Source organism: Miscanthus floridulus, chromosome 4 (assembly GCF_019320115.1).
Source record: "Miscanthus floridulus cultivar M001 chromosome 4, ASM1932011v1, whole genome shotgun sequence".
Lineage (NCBI taxonomy): Eukaryota > Viridiplantae > Streptophyta > Magnoliopsida > Poales > Poaceae > Miscanthus > Miscanthus floridulus.
In genome coordinates this window covers 114,013,920-114,035,619 of record NC_089583.1, presented here as the reverse complement: position 1 = coordinate 114,035,619, position 21,700 = coordinate 114,013,920, and the positions used below count along the sequence as shown (strand labels likewise).

The following is a 21,700-nucleotide window of genomic DNA, read 5'->3' as shown; positions in this document are numbered from 1 at the left end:
TGTGTAGATGGTCTTTTTTTTTTTTTAAGAAATCCTTTATATCTCCATATAGATTTACTATGAAAAATACACTTCTTCTAAAAAATGAATCTTTAGTACTTCTTTCCAAGAAATAAATCTTTTTAAGCCTGACAAATGTAGATCGCGCCTTGTCTTTTTGGTCAAGCAAAATTCAACCGGGAGCGCCTCGTTTCTTTCTTGCCGAGAACGCAAAACCCGCTCGAACAAAATAGGAAAAACGGAAGCCGCGGTGAGATAGAAAATTCACACTTGGCCTTCCTCCCTAATCCCACTTATCAGCATCACGCCATCACGCCCCCGCCTGAGCGCCGTCTTCGGTCGCCATCCCTGCATCGCCCGCGCCGCATCGCATCGCATCGCCGCTGCCGCCATGCGCCGCTTCGCAGCCGACAGGGCGCGCCGCGCGGTGGCCGCGTCCCTGCGCGGCGCAGCGTCCAGATCAGCAGCGCCGTCGCCTCACCCTCCGGCGCCGCGTCATCCAGCCTACCCGGTGGGGGCGGCGGCGATGGCGGCCGCCATGTCCACGGCGGCCGCGGGCGCGCCGCCAGTGTCACTCGACACCATCAACCCCAAGGTGCCGCTTGTGTGCTCCCTTCTTTGATTCCTCTGTTTAGCTAGTTTGGGTTGCTCTGTTCTGTGATCGATTAGCGGGGCGATGGAAAGTTTCGATCTCTGTTAGAGTGTGTTGAAAGCGTGTTGCTACTTTTATTAGTTGGGTTGCTCTGTTCTGTTCGTACTGTAACTGTTGGGAGTTTTGATAAAAAAAAAACTGTTGGGTGTTCAGTGTCCGTCCATGTAAGAGATCGAAGTAAAAAGCTTACTTCTGAGCACTATTGGGAGGGGTCAGTAGTAATGCGAATTCTACAATGCATCGTTGCTTGAACCTGCAAATTGTATCACCCTGAATGGATGTGATTTGTTATGTTTCTTCAGGTCTTGAAGTGTGAATATGCAGTTCGGGGAGAGATTGTTACACATGCTCAGGTACGTCAAATATGAAACTGGAAAAAATGATAATCGATAGTAAATTTTGCTGTCTCGAGTAACTTGGAGATGTTTATTGCTACCCCACGGTCTTAATTCAAAAACAAATCGACTGCTACTCCATGCTACTTCATGTCGGGAGAAACAAGGAACTTATTCCAGGGTTGGGGTGGAAGTTGATGGTGTATATGCTGATGCCGACATGATATGACCTTATGTTTCTTATATGAAAGAGGACTGCACTATCTTGAATAGTTTTTAATATGACTCTGCTGGACTCGGTTTATGATCTTGATTTCCTTCTGCAGAATTTACAACAGGAATTGCAGAAAAATCCAGAATCACTTCCTTTCGACGAGGTTTGTATTTGGATCCCATGAACTGCATCTCTGCACTTATTGTTTCCGATGGTCAATGGAGTTTGTTACATCTATTTATTTTAATGGCAGATACTCTACTGTAATATTGGAAATCCCCAATCACTTGGACAACAACCAGTTACCTATTTCAGAGAAGTGAGTTTCTGTTCCTTGTATTTTGGTTATTCGATGCAACTACCAATGGAATGTTCATGGTTGCTTACTAGCTCATGTTGGCTTTTCAGGTTCTCTCTTTATGTGATCATCCGGCTCTCCTGGACAAAAGTGAAACTCATGCTTTGTACAGGTACATGCAAGAATTCAATATTAGATAAGCACAAGTAAGGCCTTGTTTAGTTGGCGATTTTTTTTGGGAAATGGTACTGTAGCACTTTCGTTGTTATTTGGCAATTAATGTCCAATTATAGTCTAATTAGGCTTAAAAGATTCGTCTCGTGAATTTCGTCTAAACTGTGTAATTAGTTTTATTTTTTATTTATATTTAATGCTTCATGCATGCGTCCAAAGATTCGATGTGACGGGAAATCTTGAAAATTTTTGCAAAATGAAGTGGAACTAAACGGTACCTAAATCAATGCTAAATTGGTTAGTTGACTTCAATACTATATGCTAGGCCACACGCCTAGTAATAATCTAAAATGACAAGAACCAACTTTCTGTCTCAGTCATTTGTAACTGTTTTTAGAGCTATGTCAGTATGTAAGAGACAAGTATAAGAAGTTTAGTAACTGCTCAGCATAACCATTTATCTGCCTGCTCATGTTTTGGGGACAAAATTAGTTGCTTAATCTTTTAGGAACCTTTTCTGTCGTGGTGCACTCATGATGTTGTGGCTCATGAGAAATGAGAACTCAATTTCTAGAGCAGGTATAAGTTAGTTCTGAAATTTCCAAACCCTTTGAATCTGTAGAAACTGTCATCTATAGTGTCTTGTCACATGCACTTGAGCTTTCTCTTAAACCCTTTGAATCTGTAGGAACATTTGCATATTGACACATTTAGTTTTAAACAGCTTTCCTAGTCACTAAACTGATCATTTAGGTACTACGTGGGTGGCTAACTACATACAATTTGTTTTGGGGCCTAGAATGTTGATTTATATTTATGTTTTCATACAGTTCAGATGCTATAGAGAGAGCATGGCAAATTATAGAGAAGATACCAGGTAGAGCGACAGGAGCATATAGCCATAGTCAGGTACATATATAATGCACTCTTGGATGAATGCTGTTATGATTGGATGAGCTTGATCACTCATGTTGCTCTCTATTTCAGGGTGTGAAAGGTTTACGTGATGAAATTGCTGCTGGAATTGCTGCCCGTGATGGGTTTCATGCAAGCGGAGATAACATCTTCCTAACAGATGGAGCAAGCCCAGCAGTATGTACTATATATCTTGTTTTGATCAGTGGTAGTCCATTTATGTGGAATAAGAGCTTATTCATCTGACTAGCTGTAATCGGCTGACTGTACATATGGACAAAAGCTTGCCCTTGTTACTGATATAGTGTGATTTTTTTTTCAACTAGGTGCACATGATGATGCAGTTGTTGATAAGTTCTGAGAAGGATGGCATTCTCTGCCCTATTCCACAGTACCCACTGTACTCTGCATCAATTGCTCTTCACGGTGGTTCCCTTGTATGTTCTGTGACAATGCTTCTATGCTGTTTGTTATTGCTTGTTGAATCAAATCAATGTCATCTCAACTTGCAGTTTTAGGCAATAATTTGAGTTAAATCTTTCATATAATTCACTGAGTTCAGTAAAAGTCATTTCATAATGATTAGTGAATCGATCATCACCAGTCAAAATTGGTTTGTATGTATGACTGCTGTTATATGCTACTAACATAGCAAACCTGCAGTAATATGATCTGTATGTCTGACAATTTGATTTGTGAACAAATTTTCTTTCAGGTTCCTTATTTTCTTGATGAAGAGGCAGGGTGGGGACTCGAGGTTGATGAGCTGAAGAAACAACTGGAAGAGGCTCGATCTAAGGGCATCACTGTCAGGGCGCTTGTTGTCATAAATCCAGGAAATCCAACAGGACAGGTAATTATTTGTCTATTTGTTACATGCAAAAATGACAGATCTTGCATGGTTCTCATTAGGAAAAATATACCTCATAAGGCATTGCGGATTAAAATTTTAACATCATGTAATATTATGCGAGGTGCCAAGATAAAAAAAATTACCTATAAGACAAATAATGGCATCCTATCCCATTTTTTACAAGAATTATGATCTTGGTAGGTTCTTGCTGAGGAAAACCAAAAGAAAATTGTCGAATTCTGCAAGAATGATGGACTTGTTCTTCTCGCAGATGAGGTGAGTCGGAACTTGTGTTTGAGGTTTTCACCATAACAATACCCATGAGCTGTTCACACACTTAAACATGGTATGTCTACTAACACCATTTATTTATCCATATCCCCTCTAGGTTTACCAAGAAAATATATATGTTGAAGATAAGCAATTCCACTCATTCAAAAAAATTGCACGATCACTGGGATACACTGATGATGATCTTCCTTTGGTATCATTCCAGTCGGTTTCTAAAGGTAGTCAAAATCAAACTCAGGTGGTTCTATGCTCTATAGTCCTATTCTGTTTGCCTCTCCTAGTTTTTTTTTTTTTTTGTAAAACTTACTCTTTGTGCTGCACCGCTGCTAGGCTACTACGGAGAATGTGGAAAACGAGGTGGTTATATGGAGATAACTGGATTCAGTCCTGAAGTACGGGAACAAATTTACAAGGTGGCATCAATAAATCTATGCTCCAATGTTTCAGGGCAAATTCTTGCTAGCCTTGTAATGAACCCACCAAAGGTCAGTGTAGGATGCTTATAGGACACTCTTAAGTACAACAATGATGGCAGTAACTAAGATATTTTGTACCTCCACAGGCTGGGGATGAATCCTTTGAATCCTTCATGTTAGAGAGGGATGATATCCTTTCATCATTGGCTCGGCGTGCAAAGGTTTGTGCTACTTCTGCCCCTTCTAAGATTGATTGATTGTACCAGGCTGAAAGTGCAAGTCTCAATGTATTACTTTTTCCCTTCCATGTTTAGAGACCTAATACAAAAATATCAATAATAATAAAAGCTACCCCTGGTCGAGTAGTCCGTTAACATATGCAACAACTTAAAGATTTTTCGCCCTGAATATTTTAAGCACCATCTTATTGTTACATATTCTTATTTGTCACAGGCTTTAGAAGAAGCATTCAATAGTTTAGAAGGTATTACATGCAATAAAGCCGAAGGTGCAATGTATCTGTTCCCACGCCTTCATTTACCCCAGAAGGCGATCGGAGCTGCCCAAGCAGCTGGCACTGCCCCAGATGCATACTATGCTAAACGCCTACTAGAAGCCACTGGGATTGTTGTCGTCCCTGGTTCTGGTTTTGGACAGGTTGGTAATCTCAAAAGTCTCGTGAAAGTCCTTGTCGTTTCAAAGCATCATTAAGCTTTGTACTGAGACATCGTTTTGTTGGATTTTAACTTTGTGATACTGTGAAGGTCCCTGGAACATGGCACTTCAGATGCACGATACTGCCGCAGGAGGACAAAATACCTGCAATAATATCTAGGTTCAAGGAGTTTCACGAGAAGTTTATGGATGAATTCCGTGATTGAGTATCCATCACTGGCGTCCATCTCAATCTTGGTATACCATTAGTTTTCTGCCAGAGGGCATCCTGTAATTTTTCTGTTGAAATAATAAGGTTGTCAATTGGTGACCGCCCCTCATCGTCCTATGGATGCTACAGGCAAACACCATCCTAACTTCTGTTACAGGCAGATCCTATGAAACCTTACAGAATCTCGGGCACTGCAATTCCATGCTTCTGTTTGCCTTGTGAGAAGTGTATTTAGGCTAGGTTCTGAGCCCTGATGTGTACAAACATACCCGAATTTTGAGGTCAAGTTGAAATGTCTCAGTGCATCCTGAAATTCTGCCTTGTGTCGCGGAGAATCTTTACTGTCCAGGTGATCTGTTTGGTGACTAGCTGACTGCTCTGCTTCTGCTCATTTGACATTGCTACAGGTAAAGACACCAGTAGGAGTGTCGAACTTGCATCTACTACCATAGACTGACTCGAACGGAGGGACCCAAATACGGTACCCATTTCGCTGTTATAGGTCGTCTACAGTAAAAAAACGTCACGACCTGCATATCTCCGCTCCAACAGACAGGCAGACCCAAATCCACGCGGCCGCGCCCAGGAGCGCCGCCCCGAGCACCCCGTCCAACCCCGCGGCCGCGTGGGCTGTCCCCGACGCCGGCAGATCTCGCGCCCAGGAGCGCGGCGCGGGGACGAGGCCTCCTCCCCCGGCCGAGCTCGCGCCCGGATCCGGCCCCCCTCCCTCTCCTTCTTCCCCAACGGAGCTCGCGTCCGGCGGAGCTCGCCCCCGCGGCCCGGCCGAGCTCGCGCCCGCGGCTCGGCGGAGCTCGCGTCCGCGCCCGGATCTGGCCCCCCTCCCTCTCCTTCTTCCCCGACGGAGCTCGCCCCCGGCGGAGCTCGCGTCCGGCGTTCCGGCGAGCGCTGGGCGAGCGCCAGCGAGCACCTCCGCCCCCACGCGACGCTGCTCATCACCGGCGGCAGGGGAGCGGGTCCAGATCCGACAAGGCAGCCAAGGCGGGCGGCTCCTCTCCGCACCGGCGACGCGCATCCTCCTGCGGCGGCGGACATGGCGACGGTGCTGCAGCGCGCCTCTCTCATCTCGCGCCTGCGAGCAGGCAAGGCACCCGGCCATGGTGGCCCTCCCCAGATCCGGGTCGGCGGTGGGGGCGCGGCGCGGATCTGGGACGGCGATGTGGAGCCCCCCTCGATGCTGGCCGCGGCGAGGCGGAGCTGCCGCGAGGCCGCCGTGTTGAGCTCCGGTCGTCCCCTTCCTCGTGGTGCTCGTGGTGGTGGGCCTGGCGAAGACGCAAAGACGCGGAGGAAGGACGCTTTTTTGCCTTCCGCGTCGCCTCCGACGCAAAATGCGTGCTGTGTTTGCCTACTCCGTTGGAGCTTGTTTTTCGCGGTCAAAACACTGTGCACGATGCAATTTTGGGGATGGGTCGCGTTATTGGAGACAGTCTAATGCATGGAGTGGAGATTCTGTACAAAATAACACTTTCATAGAGAGTTTGAGCAAATTGTTTTCAATTGCATTGCATGTTCGCTTCAGCCAGGATATGTCCAATACCAGGGTTAAGTAGAGCCTTGTGTAGGTGGTCCATCGGACACCTGCACTGATGGGCCCAAAGCGCCTCAGCCCAGCCTGGATTAGCTTTGCCTGCTTCAGTACTGCACTCGTGCTGCTTAGCAAAGCATCTAGCTTCTGAAAATCCTTCACGATTAGCCGCACATCATTACAATTCACTGTGTTTTTATTGACCACTTGTTTAACTGACGAACCGTAGGAAGTCACTGGAAAGAAAATTCTCAGCATACCCGTAGGAAACAATGGGTCACCACACCAGTAGCCATCCCCTCGACGCTAAACACGCAGAGCTTAGACTTGTAAAAAAAACTGGAACGATTAGGTGACATTTTATAGTAATATATCAATATCAATATCAATAAGAAGAGACTAGGCACCAAAATTTGACTCGACGATGAGTTAGAACCTGGATAGTCTGGGCATACATCTATAATACCCTCTACCAACTGATCTATATAAGCTAGCTCTAGACTTTGTAGCGACCCGCCAGAGGAGAGGATTGTGGCTTTTGCGTTGCTCGCTGTCCCTCCCGGGCATCGGTGGCTGCCAGATGTAAGCGCAATGATAGTAAATATAATCCCTCGCCGCATTGTCAACCATTCCATCATATTTCCATTGCATTGCATCCACGAGCTCATGATTCCCTGTCCCCTTCACGTTTTGCCCACAAACACAAAGCAGTCACAAGTTCAGGCACGACGCATGCATGGCGAATTCAGTGATCCGGCACAATTCAGAGCTCACCATGGCAGCAGGCAGCATCGCTTGTATGGATATACCAATGCTAGTGTAAAAGAAGCTGGTGGTAGGTCCGTCAGTGCAAGTGTCACAGGGACACCAGCATAGGATTACACCGGTCACAGCAGTAACTAACGCTTGGCTAAAAGAAGCCCGAACGGAAACGGGGCAGGGAAAAGAAAGGCCTCCGCGAGAGGCTGCAACTACTAAAGGCGTAAGCACGCTTTGGGCGAGCTTTGTTTGCACTTGCCAAAGCAGCCCCTAGCTCCATCCACACCCACACCCACACCCACACCAGTCACCACTACTACGCCTCAAAGCAAACAAAGCAACCAAAAAAATCCACAAGAAAAGCACGCAGCGCGCAGCCACGCACATGCACACTAGGCACTCGCATTGCACGGCCACAGATCAGTTCACAGTGATCCACGCAAAGCAAACGCGACGCAGCTCCGCAGCTGGGAGCTTGGCTCGTGGCCAAACAGAACACATGGAGCAGAGTAAAAGAGAGGGAGGCAGTGGCGAGCATGAACGAACAGCAAGATGAGACGGCGATATCCCCACAAGGATTGTGTTGTGCTCGTGCCCGTGACTGACTTTACAGGCCGTGTCTCTCGGCGAGACGGGGCCGGCCGGGCGGCGTCAGTGGGAGAGCAGAGCAGACCGCTTCCAAAGCAAAGCGAAGGGCGCTTTCGCTGTTGCATGGGCGAGCACCGCATCATGGTGGCCTTGCACTTGCGCGCAAAAAGGAAAAGGCACCGCCGCTGGTTTGTTGCTTGGTGCTCCGCTTCTCCAGAGTCCAGACCGTCGTCGGCTCTTCGACTCCCCTGGGGTCTTCTTTTCTTTCTTGCAGGGCCGAGGGTGGCCAAGCTTTTGAAGCTCTGCGTGCCTGATGACCTGATCTGAGATGTTGAGATGAAGGCCAGGCCGCCAGGCGGCCAGGCCTGGTGCGTTTGCCTCCGGTGTCTAGCACTTGTTCTTGCTCTCGTTGCTCTTCCTGATTCTGCAAACTTCGCAGGGTCACTATACGTTGTCATTGGTGATTGTAAGCCGCCGATTCATGATGGTTAGGAGTAGGATGGATCATCAACCGGATCCATTTCTCACACAACTGGCATCTGGCATTTGCTAATTTAGGAAGGAAAAGTGAGCTCTCAATTGACTGATTGAGAGAGCTCGGTGTGCCAGTGGCAGGAGGCTCAAGAAGCGACAGCAGCCTGAGGTCAGACAGAATCCGCAGCACAATGCCACAACACGCATGGAATGATGGAAGCGACGGACGGACAGGCCTGTTGATTTGATTCACAAGACAAAACCATCTCAAATCACACGCGAACAATCATGGAATCACACTACGCACACGCTCACTAGGCACAAGGGATGCCGCCAAACAATCTACTGCTAAGCTAAGCAGGAAAGAAACCGGCAATGCCGGAGGCTCCAGGAGATGAGACTCAGACGGCAGCCTCCATTCTCGGCTCGAACGAGAGCGCGGCCACGAAGCTCGTGACGGCGTCCTCGTCCGCGACGTCCACGCCGGCGCGCCGCGGGAGCTCCTCCCACCGGTTGGTCCTGACGTCGCACATGAAGCAGCCGCTGGCGCCGCCGGCGGAGCTGGAGCTGACGCAGACCATGACGCGGGCGCCGTGGCCGACGCAGTTCACGTCCGCCTTGGCGCCGCGGAAGGCGTGCGACATGGACGGCGGCATCGCGGCCACCTGCCGCCACGCGCCGCCCGCGAACTCCCACACGCGGAGGCTGGCCGCGTCGAGGAACTCCGAGAGCACCACCGCGTAGGCGCCGCCGCCGCACGCCACCACGTCGATGGAGTACTCGTGGTACGCGGGAAGGATCCGGGGCAGCTCCGCGAACGCGCGGCGCGCCACGTCGCAGGCCACCACCGTGCCCGAGCGGCTCAGGAAGTAGATCAGGGCGTCGCCGTCGCGGCAAGCCACGGCGGACGAGTACTGCCGCGACGCGCTCCGCTGCATGGTGGTGGCCACGACGTCGCCGGACTTGCTCAGGAAGTAGACCGTGTCGTCGCCGTCCTCCGCGACGCGCTCCTCCCGGGACGAGGCGTCCTCGGCCGGTTTCCGCGACAGCGCCGCCTCGTCGCCCCACGCGTTCGTAGACGAGTCGTACACCACCGTGGACAGGTCCGGGAGCTCGCCCAGGATGAGCACCACGCGGTACGGCGAGCCGTACATGGCGACAGCCTGCAGCACGCCCGCCGCGCGCGCCGGCGGCGGCGGGAGCGCGCGGGACGCGCCCGTGAGCGGGCTGACCACCGTGAGGCCACCCGTGCCCGGGTCGCGGTACAGCACGAGCCCGCCCGCGGCGGCCACCGGCTGCAGCGGCCCCGGCGCGCCACGCCACGGCGCCCAGGCGCGCTCGGCGGAGTCGAAGACGGCGGCGGGGCGCGGCCGCCGCTCGTCCTGGTCCTGGTCCTGGTGGTCGGGGTCCTCGAGCATGAGGAACCATGGGTCCCGTGCCGTGATGCGCGCGCAGGCGGCGCGGAAGGTGCGGGACTCCGCCGCGGCTCGCCACCGGCGGGAGACGCCACGGAGGCGGAAGTAGCTGGCCGGCGGGAGGCGCGCGAGCACGCGCTCGAGCATGTCGTCGTGGAGGTCGGCGAGGCCGGGCGCCGCGCGCTTGCGCTTCTTGCCTCCGGCAGCTCCGTCCAGCGTGGCCGCCATGCCCGACGCAAGGGCGGGCGGGCAGGAGGAGGCTCAAGAAGAGCTTGGCAGCAGAGCCGGAGCGGAGGCCGGAGGGAATCCAAGCAAGAGCCACTAGTGGAGGTTGGAGTAGGAGTAGCGGTGCGACCTGCGAGGGGCGCTGGCTTTATACGAGCGGGAGCGGAGGAGCGGCGGTGGTGGGAACGAACCTTCGTTGTGTGGCAGGGCAGCGATGGACCGGGGGGGGGGGGGGGGGGGGGGGGGGGGGGGGGGGGGGGGGGGGGGGCTCTTTTTGTTCGCGTCGCGTTGACATGCGGAGCACGGGAGGAGGGAAAGAGAAAGGCGCAGCGGCTTTGGGCCGGCGTGAGCAGGTGGTGGTGGTGGTGATGGGCGAGGCAGCCGTGGACTCGTCGCGTCACAAGCGAGCGTGTGTAGCGTAGGCACCACCTTTGCAGGTCGTTTGTTCCCCGTCTCGGTCCGCCGTTGAGCCTAAGGATGGCAATGGGTAAATCTCCATCGGGTATGGTCACTCCAGATTTATCATCGTTATAAAAATTTAGTACCGTCAGAATATCCATACTTGTTATGGGTGGGGAATTTTTCCTAGACCCATATCCAGCCAGGTAAATCATATCCGTCGAGTCATCCGTACCCGTCAATAATTTATTCACACACATAAAAATCAGAGCACATAAAATTAGACAAATAATAGCATATAATAATATCTTCTGCAAATTAAGAGTCTAGAACAAGTGATGCACTGCAACACTGAAGAAGAGTGTAGCCATCTTGTAAGTACCCTACCTCCTGTTGAAGCAGCAATGTCTCACTCACCTCCAGACAACAAACAAATGCAAACACACAGTTTCTGTTTTTCACGACAGACATGAGTAGCAATGGCAATATGCCATGTTCAGATATCAGAATTTTTAGAGCAAGACATGTTCTAAGGGGAAGCATCAATTACAAACTTGCTTTACTCAAAGTTCAAGTTCCTGTAGACCCAGCTTCTGACCAGAAGGTGGCAGCTTCTGACCAGAAGGTGGCAGCTTCTTTTTCCTTGTTGTCAACTAAAAAGAAAAACCAGCAATTAGATAAAATCAAAGTAAAGAGAATCAAACTACAAAAAAAGAGAATGGACATACTTTTGTACTTGTTCCGCAACCAATCTTGTAAGCACATAAGAGCCTCTATCATTTTTGAAGTCAGCCTACTGCGATGCTCACTAAGTACTCTTCCACTAGTGCTAAATGCAGATTCATATGCACTATAGTGATAGAAATTGCATAAATATCATTTGATATCCTTCTCAAGGTTGGATAACGTACTCCAGCCACCTTCCACCAATCCAGCACCTTGAAACCCTTAGTTTCCAGAGATACCAATTTATCTTCTAAGTAGCGATCTAGTTCTGATTTGAATCACACAGCAGATGGCCTTGTACTAGCAACTCTTGCACTAAATGAAGATAAGAACTCCATGTCTTCAGTTGGTGTAGTCGCTGATGATTCGCTATTGTCACAGTCTTCTTCCACATGGTATTCAATCATCAATTCAGTTAACATATCTATGATTTTAGCAGCCTTATCCTCACAAATGTAACCAGTTGTACCAGTTAGCCACTCAAAACACATCAGCAAGCTCAATTTTTTGAGACGAGGATCTAGAAGTGTTGCAATACCCATCAATCCTTGGATGTCCGACCAATATTTGTCAAATTTGGCTATCATGCTAACAGACATCTCTTCAATCTTTGTACTACCACAAGTTGACCACTGTCTGATTTTCTTCCTAATCTCACAAATTTTTATGAAGTATATGTTGGCAGTAACATATTCAGTTCCAGAAAACAACAAAGTTATGTCATTGAACACTCGAAGCCGTTCTACAACATCAGCAGCAAAGTTCCATTCCTCCTCACTAGGCAAACATGTATATTGCTTATCAACACGACTTGCTCTAATGAAAACAACTTTATAGGGGACTGCAACACTAAGCGTCTTAAATATTGAATTCCATCTAGTATTGCAGTCAAGGTTTATCTTATGATCCAAACTAACCTTAACAAACTTAGCTATCTCCTCAAACTTCTCTATCCTTTTTGGTGTTGCTGTCCAATAAGCCACACTTTCACGGATATTCTCAATAGTAGTTTTAATATGTTCTAGACCATCCTTAACAATCAAATTGAGAATATGAGCACAACAACGCATGTGTAGTAGTTTCCCTTCATTTATAAGCTTACTTTTTCTAATCTTCCTCACCAATAAGGGATGGCCGCATCATTAGTTGTTAAGTTGTCAAGGGTAATTGTGGATATCTTCTCATCAAGGTTCCAATCAACCAAGGACTCGTATAGTTCTTCACCAATCACTTTAGATGTGTGAGGGGCTGGTACATAGATGAACCTGTACATGTAACAACGTATGTAATCAGATTTCAGATTGTACCTCATGATAATGTGTGTCCAGGATATTATGTGTTCTGTTATGGTAATACTCAAATTTCTAAAATGTTTTCTTTAGTATCTTCATATTTCTATAGTACTTACACCTTAAAGATATGACAGAGATACAATATTTTTTTATCTATATTATATGCCTCAGTCTATACAACAACTGGGACAACATGTTATCAGTACAGCCACATGATCCAACAACTAGGAAGATAGAATACATATAACCATATCTTAACATTGTACATAGATCAGATAGTATAATGTTCAACATATCAATCTTAAGCTACATTTTAGTTGTCTTGCAAAATAAACTCAGAAGAGCGAAGCTGCAGTGCTACAAATGTAAGAAATACAAGTCATGTAACTATCCTAACAGGCCCTGTGATGGTAATGCAGCAGCTACTGCACATGTCCGGCCCCTCTCTACAATCAAAACAAGATATATAGAACCATTCATGAGATCTTCATATGTCATGGATGTAGCCATGAGATTATACTTTCACAGCAAGTGTAAGTAGAATCTTCTAATTGCAGTTCAGATACAAATAGAGCACTAAAACACTAAATCTTACGTGCACTTTGTGCAGTGTAGTTTGAAATGCTAAAACAGTCTTGTAGTGTTGTCTGAAACACTAGAACAGTCTAATAAAACATGTATCTAGCACCTCATGTTATAGGGGATGTACCTCATGATAATGTTTCTCAAAGTCCAAGATTCATCGATGAAATGGGATGTGACTACCATATAGCCCCTTTTCTGGTTGTCAGACATCCACAAGTCGGTAGTTCTGGCCACCCTTGAATCAATACTAGCCATATATTCAATAGCTTTTTTCCTCTCCAGCTCATATTGCATCACAATATCCTTTCTAAAAATTTTGAAGGAATATTAAAAAATGAATATGAAAATTACAATGGCAGTAAGACCAAACAGTAAGGATTAAGGAACAAACCTTATTGTATTCCTAGTACCCATCTTGAATAGTGGCTAAAGCGCACTTGCAAATCTCCGGAAACCAGCATGGTCTACCATGCTCAAAGGATACTCATGTAGAATAATCATTGCAGCAAGTTCCTTTCTAGCTACTTCTTGATCAAATGTGTAGTTTTCAACTTGAACGGTACCTGAATCTGTGGAACCAAACCTCAAACAGGATTGTGACAAAGTCTTGTTCCCTGTTGTCTTCATCTTTCTAAGTGTACACGACTTCAAATGATCATGTAAGTGCTTAGTTCCATGGTTTGTTTCACCTGATAGCTTCTTGAAACAATACATGCACTTTGCCTTTATTGTGCCCATGTACTTAACTCTCTTGAACTCTTTCCAAACCACTGAGGTGAGCTTCCTCTTTGTACCACTAGCAGGACCATCTTCATCTTCTTCAATAGGATCTTCATCGTCTTCTATTTCAATAGGCTCTAAGATCTAAACTGCAGTTTGTGAGCATTCACCTTCACTGCTAGAACTCATTTTTTCGATCTATACCACATAAAAAATATGACATGAAATATGACAAGATTTATTTGCCCTTGCCTATGGTACCATGGAGGAGTAAAAAAGTGCTAGCAACCTGGATATTCTCACAAGGTAAGTGTGCTTGCAGTTCTTTTCCTGCATGCTTTAGAACTAGATAAAAAAATGCCTCCATGTTTTCGCAGCTAAATCTAATTATTTCTCCCTTATTGTCAATAGTTAATTGTACTTGCTCACATATTTCAATTTCAGTAGATGGCTTGAGTCCTAAATCATGTCGACTACCAAAATGATGCAATCATGCAGTTATTAACAAGGTGAAAAATATCCTTATATTGGAACCCAATGAGCTGGCATAGATGTGCTACAGACCACATGAGCCATACTCATATACGAACCTTTTGTTACATGGAAGCTAAAAGGCAGGCAACTTACCTCATATGGAGGCATTTTTATGTGAGAGTTATATTCTAGAGTTTTGACGACAATCATGTAAAAAATTTATCAGGCATAACAAACATGGCATGCAGGACATGGGAAACAAGCAATATGTAACTAATAAATACAATCTGCCACTAGCACTATTACTCTTGGGTTTACTTACATCAGTGGCTGCAGCAACTTGCGGCTAGTACCAGTAGGCTGAGTATTAGTTATTGCTCCACCTCCACCCAAAGATGTGGCTATAGAAGAGGGGCGGTGGCCGGAACGAGCAGCAGCAACAGCACCTTCCCAAGATGAAGCCGGAGAAAGAGGGGGTCGAACGGTCCTTTTCTTCTCCTTGGTGGTGGTGTTCTTGGGCTTGGATGTAGGAGCGATGTTGTTCCCGTTCTTGGGCTTGGATGCAGGAGTACTGTCGGCGCCGGCGCCGTTCTTTAGATCCACTACAGGAGCGCCGTCGACGACTTCAGCTTGGACCTCCGGATCTAGCAGCTTCAGAGTGTTCATGGCATCGACGAGCTCGGGATCCGGCAGCTTCAGGCGGTCACCGTCCTCTAGGACCTCCACGAAGACCCTTGATGCCAGAGTGAAGGAGCTAATTAGTGCAATAGTGTGGGGTAGAAGGAGGCAAAGGCGAGGAGCACGGCGCGGAGCATCGAGCGGCGAGCGCCTCTGCTGCGCCTGCAGCCTGCACTTGCAAGTGCAAAGACTAAAGAATATGATGTGAAGGGATTAATGGAAGGGGAATCACCGTTCTTGCTCCATCGCCGTCATGGCGTGGCGAGTTCCTGACGCTAGGATGTGAATCTATGATGAGGTCATGAGGGGCGGGCGGCGTTGTTTTTTCGACGGTGGCTTTTTTTTGGTGAGGAGCGACTGAGCGAGATAGCGAAAGCGAGACTTGCACTTGCTAGAGGAGCGGCGGTGGGAGGCCAGGCGCCTAGGCGTCGATGGCTGGCAATTGGGATAGGGTTGGCAAACCTAGGGTTTTACATGGGCTGGTGCCTGGTGGGCTTCTTTGCTTTTGGGCCGGGTATTTTTCACCCATGGGTAAACGGGTATGGGGACTGCTGGAACATACCCATACCCGCGTACTCGATGGGTGAAGGGTTTGGTCCATTTACGTACCTGTAGGTAGTGTGTTTAGTCCATATTTAGACCCTAATGGAGTAAATACCCGTCGGGTATCGGGTCCCCATTGCCATCTTTAGTTGAGCCCAGCCCTACGGAGGCACAAACCTGTGTGTAAGAAAATGACAATCTCGATGCCTTAATTCTATCTTTTTTCAAAAAAGATTTTCCATATAGGAGTAATTACTTAAACGAGTTTCCATCAGTTGATCTCGCTTGCTTGCCCGGTTCATTAGAAATGGCGATCGACCCCAACGTCTTTTTTTTAACGAGACAAGATCAACCAATTTGGAGGCAGAGAAGTTAACTAGGTCACTCTATTACTGGTGCCAACTTTTTTTTACAAGAAGTGAAACCGGTTTTTTAGACCAAAGACCATTGGTCCCACTTTATATAAAGCAATAGAAGGTTTTGTTGGGGATACCAACTTTACAGACATCAGGTTCAGAGTGCCTAAGGCACAACCCTCTAAGCGACAATTCAAACAGACCCTCTAAAATGAAGTAAAGCGAACCCTCTAGACCGATAGTTCTTAGCAGACGAGATGACATAAAAGAATGAAGATTACATCCCAAAAGAACGCTACACAGAGCGCTAAAGACATGACAAGATAAAAGGGCAATTGTGCTACACAACTAGCCTTGGCTGCTTTGCTCCGAATGCCTTGATAGTCTTTTCGCTGTCTTCGAAGCCCATCTCTTTTCCTCCCCCTTCAGCAGAATACTCCATTTCTATGATTTCATTCCTTTTGGCCATGAGTTTAGAAGCTTGCTCCTGGATGTTGACATTGCTAATCCTCAAATGCTTTCTCTATGCCTCTGCAGGTTGTTTCTTCACCCTTCTAGCATTCATATCCTCTTGGATTACTTCATTTGTTTCATTTGTAGCTAAAGCCTTCCCTTCAACAATTTAGCAATCATTGCTTCAAAGTCTTCCCCACTATTATCATCTGTTGTCATATTAGTCGTGGTGCCATCTGTGAAGTTCATGTGAGGTTCCAGTGCTCTGATTTTGCCTTCCATCTCCTTTTCCAAAATTTCCATCTTGGCTTTCTCCTGTTCAGTAGGCTCATAGTCATAGTCATAGTCATAGTCCAGTAGTTCTTCCTCCAATTCATCAGAGTTCATGTTTGAAACATTGGTCACTTCGACAGATTTCCCATCAAAGTTTAACATATTTTTACCCAGACCCTCTGAAAGCTCTAGTTTGGTTTTGGTGAATTGATGAAACCCTAGGTGCTAATCCTTTGCTCTAAGTGATCATGAGATAGGATGGCACATTCCAGGTGATGGAGCAAATGGAGAAGATCATGATGGTGGTGATGGCCATGGTGATGATCAAGGTGCTTGGACTTGAAAAAGAAGAAAGGGAAAAACAAAAAGCTCAAGGCAAATGTGATATCCACATGAGCTTTTGTGTTTTAGTGATCGAGATACTTAGTGAGTGTGATCACATTTAGGATAGATAGTTGTACTATTAAGAGGGGTAAAACTCGTATCGAAATGCGGTGATCAAAGTGCCACTGGATGTTCTAACTCATTGCATATGCATTTAGATTCTAGTGAGTGCTAACACCCTTGGAAATGTTTGTGAAGATATGCTAACACATATGCACAAGATGATACACTTAGTGGTTAACACACTTGAGCAAGGGTGGAGAAGTTGCGCTTGAGGAGAAGTAAAATAGGGGCGTCGGACCCTGATTCTTGAAGCGTCGGACCATCCTCTGGCTGGGTCTGATGGCTAACCCTAGTGCAGGGGTTTGGACGTGGGTGCGTTGGACCCTGAGAAGAGGAGGCATCGGACTGGCTCCTGCCTAGGTCCGATGGCTAACCCTAACGCGCACGTAGAGAAGAAGCAGCGTCAAACCGAGGCTCGTGGGGCATCAGACCGTGGCTTGGGTCCAACGGTGGGTGTCGGACTAGGGTCCGAGGGTTTCTACCCTCTCTAGACCTTATTGGACCGCGTTGGACCCTCCCTGTGTGGAGTCCATCAGCGGGTCCAACAGTCTGGGTCCAACCATGGTTGATCAGCACATGACTTCTTGATCGTTGGTGGCAACGGTCGACTCATTTGACTGGGACACGTGGCAGCATGAGTGTGGTCGCAGCAGGGCGTCGGACCCTACGTCGGATGGTCCGATGGCCCCATGCACCCGAGTCTGATGGTCACTTATGTGACCCAACGACTCTATTTTGAGAGGGCTTCTATTTAAGCCCCATGGCCGGCTCTTACTCACTCTCCTGGCCATTTGCATTGACATAGCAACATTTTTGTGGTAGAACCGCCTGAAATAACTCACTTACGGAGGCGCTTGTCTTCCACTAGACACTAAGCACCCCGAAGGTGAGCTTCATTAGGCAGTTCTATTGAGCACACCCCATAGGAGAACCCGAACATCCACATTTTTCAACAGGATCATAAATGGAAGAATAAAGCTTACAACATTTTAGCCATTTCTTACATCAATTTCCATGCAACATCAGAGTATAATATTTATTATTTATAACAGCAGAATATAACCCTATTATCAGAGTTTCAGTGAAAATAAAATCTTTTAATGACAAGTTAAACATTAACATGATAATTCATTATATACATCATAATAGGTTAGAAGTTTTTCCATTGTAAAACATTTTGGGTGGAAGTTTCAAATAAACTCTATGACCGCAACGTTAAGGAAATCCTCGCTGAGCCCACCAGGAGGTTCCCGCACACAAGTGTCAGCTCTAGTATCCACATGTCACCTGCAATAGGGTAGAACAAACCCTGACTACTCAATTGTACTCCGCAAGACTTACCCGTCAGGAGGAAAGAAAAGACTCCAAGGATTTATTGTGTCTGCAGGAGCATTACTAATCGTGCATCCTTATATTTAATTTTATTAGCAGTCATTATTAGTTCATTAACTAACCATTCTATGTAAGCACCTATGCTACTTTCAAGCAGGTGGTAAGCAATTAGAACCATTTTACCATCTTTCATATTCTACTTCTTACTATGGTGTTAGATCGTAGACAAGTCGTACCGTATGACACGGTGATTCATGAATCAATATAGCTCAGCTGGGTACCCCAAAACACACGCCCCACTTGTACCATAGGCATAAGTAGGACCAACCCACCACTCTCCGATCAAGGGGTCCAGGTCCCCGTCTAAACTTGGACTTTAAGCCCCCACACCTGAGTCCTAGACTTAGTGTGGTGCTTAGGCCTCAACCATCCCTGCCTCCAATCAGTCAGTTCGAAAAGAGCCAGAACCCACGACAAGAGAGCAACGAGCCTTCCTGCCCCTATAAGCAAGTATGTGCTTAGGATAATAAGTCTGTGACCTGACTAGAATCCAATGCAATGGCCGGTCCTTAACCGACACAAGCGGGAATAAGTACAATCCGAGCCTCGCTCGAATGCCAAACCAAGTCCAGATCCAAAGTACCATTCTGCCCGGTCTCCAATTAGCATTCATATATATTCCATATGATAGTAATATAATAACAACAATAATATTTTTCCTATCTTTCACGAGTGATAGGTAATCACTCGACTTCTACCAGAGTCCTGCAGCATAGCAATCTACATGATCCTGTCATACTAGTAAGACTCATAGGATAAAGGATATATATATATATATATGCAAGTGGTTTTCATTCAACTCCTTAAAACTTAATGCACAATCATAAGATAAAGTGCAGAATAATAGGGGTTATGCACCGGGGCTTGCCTGGGTAAGATATAACCAAAAGTTAGTATTCCATCAAGGTGACATGATCATCAAGGCACCATCTTTTCTGCTACCTTGGTCGACTCCATGATGCATCATTGTTCCTATTATGGTATACGTGGATGCAATGCAGAGACGCAATTAATCAACGGTAACCGCAACTCTTAAATATACAATTACGCTTCATAAGCTAACGAGCCAGCTTTAATGACTAACGTGCTGGTCTACGTATCGACATCGTCAAGTAAGGCTTTGTCTCCAGGAAAATGTTTTAGTTCTAAAATCCCAAGGTGTTTTGGCATTTAATTGACTAAATATATATTTTTGAACTATAACTCATTTATCTACCTTAGCAAACTAATTATTATGGAGCTACAAAAATTACAGTGAGCACCTAATATTGTTAGGGATTTACTGTGAAAGTTTTAGAGCCAACAATATCACCAATTTATCATAACAATTCCTATAAGTTTATATTTTGACAATATTAAGTATCTCAAATTAATTATATAGCTCCTAAGAATATTATAAAACTATGTGAACAAAATATACTAGCAGATAGATCATGATTTTAGGAACCTAACAAAATTGGTTTCATAATTTTTGGTTAACTACATAATTTTATATTGAATTTATAAATTTACATTAGAAACTAAATTAGACAATGCTTTAGAAATCGAAAAGGGCCGGCAGCAACCACTTTGGCCCAGCAGTCCAACGCAGCCCGCGCGAGGCGTGGCCGTGCGCGAGTCGTGACGGCCCAGTGTGGCCCAAGCCTAGGGCGCCCGCGCGCGCTTGGTGTTTTGCAAAAGAGGACTCGCACTCTTAGAAAATCAAACGATACAGTGTGGCACTATTCCACTAGTCTTGAGTTTTGCACAAAGCACCCCAGAATACCTCATCTTTGCAATGGTCGGGTCCCAGATGTGCCCGTGCGCATCAACGCGGCCCCGGTCGGCACCGCCCAACCATGCTGGCCTATTGAGGTCCACAATGACGTGTCTACTAGACCGACGTGGACCTCTAGACCTATGCACAAAAGTAAAAGGTGGCGGCACGTTCAACGGTGTACTAATCCCACCTATCCACATCGATGGAGGATCCGCGTGGCGACATGAGTGCTTCGGCGAGTCTACACCCTATCGGACAGGTCATGATGGCGGAGAAGGGTTAGAGACTCACCACGGTGCGCACTAAGGAGATGGTTGAAGCAGGGGAGGGTCGAGGCGGCCCGGCCACGTGCGCTCGAGCATGCCGGCTATGTTCTATGGCGGCATCGGCACGTCACCATGTCCCCGACGGGTTTCCTAGCCAAATCAATGCGAGCATTGGATAGAGGAGGTCAAGGTGAGCCTAGAAATGCCACCAGTCAAACCCTTACCTCCAGGTTATGGACTTACCCACAAACCACGGGCCGCGTCGACGCTCATGACCGGCGGCGGTAAAACACCAAATTGGTGGCCCATAGTGCACCGATGGACCAGAGAGAAACTAGGTGCTTAGCCAACCATCTAAGCTATCCACAGGAATGAGGGATTTCGCTGCAAAGCTATAACTTGGCAATAGGAAGAGGGAGAAGTTATGGTGGCTCCGCGCATGGTGAGGCGGTGGGGTGGTGTATGAATGAATCGAGCAGTTAAGGTGAGCAGCTCCGGTTGGTGGCAAAGCCAGCACGTGGTACAGTTGATGAGATGGGAAGGGTTGTCATGAAGTGCATGACATGAAGTGGCAAGATCGAGTGGGGTCGCTGGTGGTGGCTAGCGGTAGAGCAGAGCAAGGAGGCGTCCATCACCACTGTGACCAGGGTCATTGTCATGGTAGGTGAAACAAACGGTGGGGCGGTCGCCACGTCGGCCGAGCCACGACAGCCACAGCAGCATGGCACGGTGGCAGGATGGCCAAGCACAAGTGAGCAGCGGGCGCGGCGGCTCGTGTTGTGCCCACCGTGGCTAGGTTGCGGCAGTAGCAACCAGCTAGCATGGACACGTGCACATGTGCACGCGCACCCAGCGCACCAACGCCGCAACATCAGGGCTAGACGACCTGGTGACCACACCCAACATGAGAAGACGGCCTGAGTTCATGTTATGCATGGATTTTAAAGTGTTCGAAACCTCTAAACCATTGATCCAATCCCCAAACCACTTTTGCTATACCTTAGAGGGTATATTAGGCTACTAAAACAAGCCATAATACCACCCTACTCCTTAACCCAATTTATCTACAAAAATTGCTAAACATCACAATGCCTAACCTTCCAAAAGTTCATGAAATTTTCTAAGTGTTAAATGGATTTCTATTTCTAGTTGCACTTTTAAGCTATTGAATATAGTACTTAACAACATTATCTCTCAACACCAAGTATTTCATAGCCATCTACAAATCTCACATTTCAAACTTTATTAAGGTGTCACATACATGTTCTATAGTATTTTTGTTAACATTTAAATGACAAA

The 21,700-nt window shown here is 47.0% G+C and overlaps 2 protein-coding genes across 2 annotated transcripts; one reads left to right on the top strand and one right to left on the bottom strand.

Moving 5' to 3' along the window:
* The first annotated feature begins 231 nt into the window (after positions 1-231).
* Positions 232-5,354, top strand: LOC136552701 (alanine aminotransferase 2-like). Its single transcript, XM_066544264.1, has 15 exons — positions 232-595; positions 955-1,005; positions 1,314-1,364; positions 1,455-1,520; positions 1,610-1,671; positions 2,504-2,582; positions 2,661-2,765; positions 2,915-3,025; positions 3,304-3,441; positions 3,643-3,717; positions 3,830-3,950; positions 4,063-4,217; positions 4,295-4,369; positions 4,602-4,805; positions 4,913-5,354. Exons 1-15 carry the CDS (start codon positions 392-394, stop codon positions 5,027-5,029), a joined length of 1,614 nt encoding a protein of 537 aa, XP_066400361.1. The 5' UTR covers positions 232-391; the 3' UTR covers positions 5,030-5,354.
* Positions 5,355-8,615: 3,261 nt separating this feature from the next.
* On the bottom strand, positions 8,616-10,135 carry LOC136552700 (F-box only protein 13-like). The gene has a single exon (XM_066544263.1). It carries the CDS (start codon positions 10,039-10,041, stop codon positions 8,800-8,802), a length of 1,242 nt encoding a protein of 413 aa, XP_066400360.1. The 5' UTR covers positions 10,042-10,135; the 3' UTR covers positions 8,616-8,799.
* Between the last annotated feature and the right edge of the window lie 11,565 nt (positions 10,136-21,700).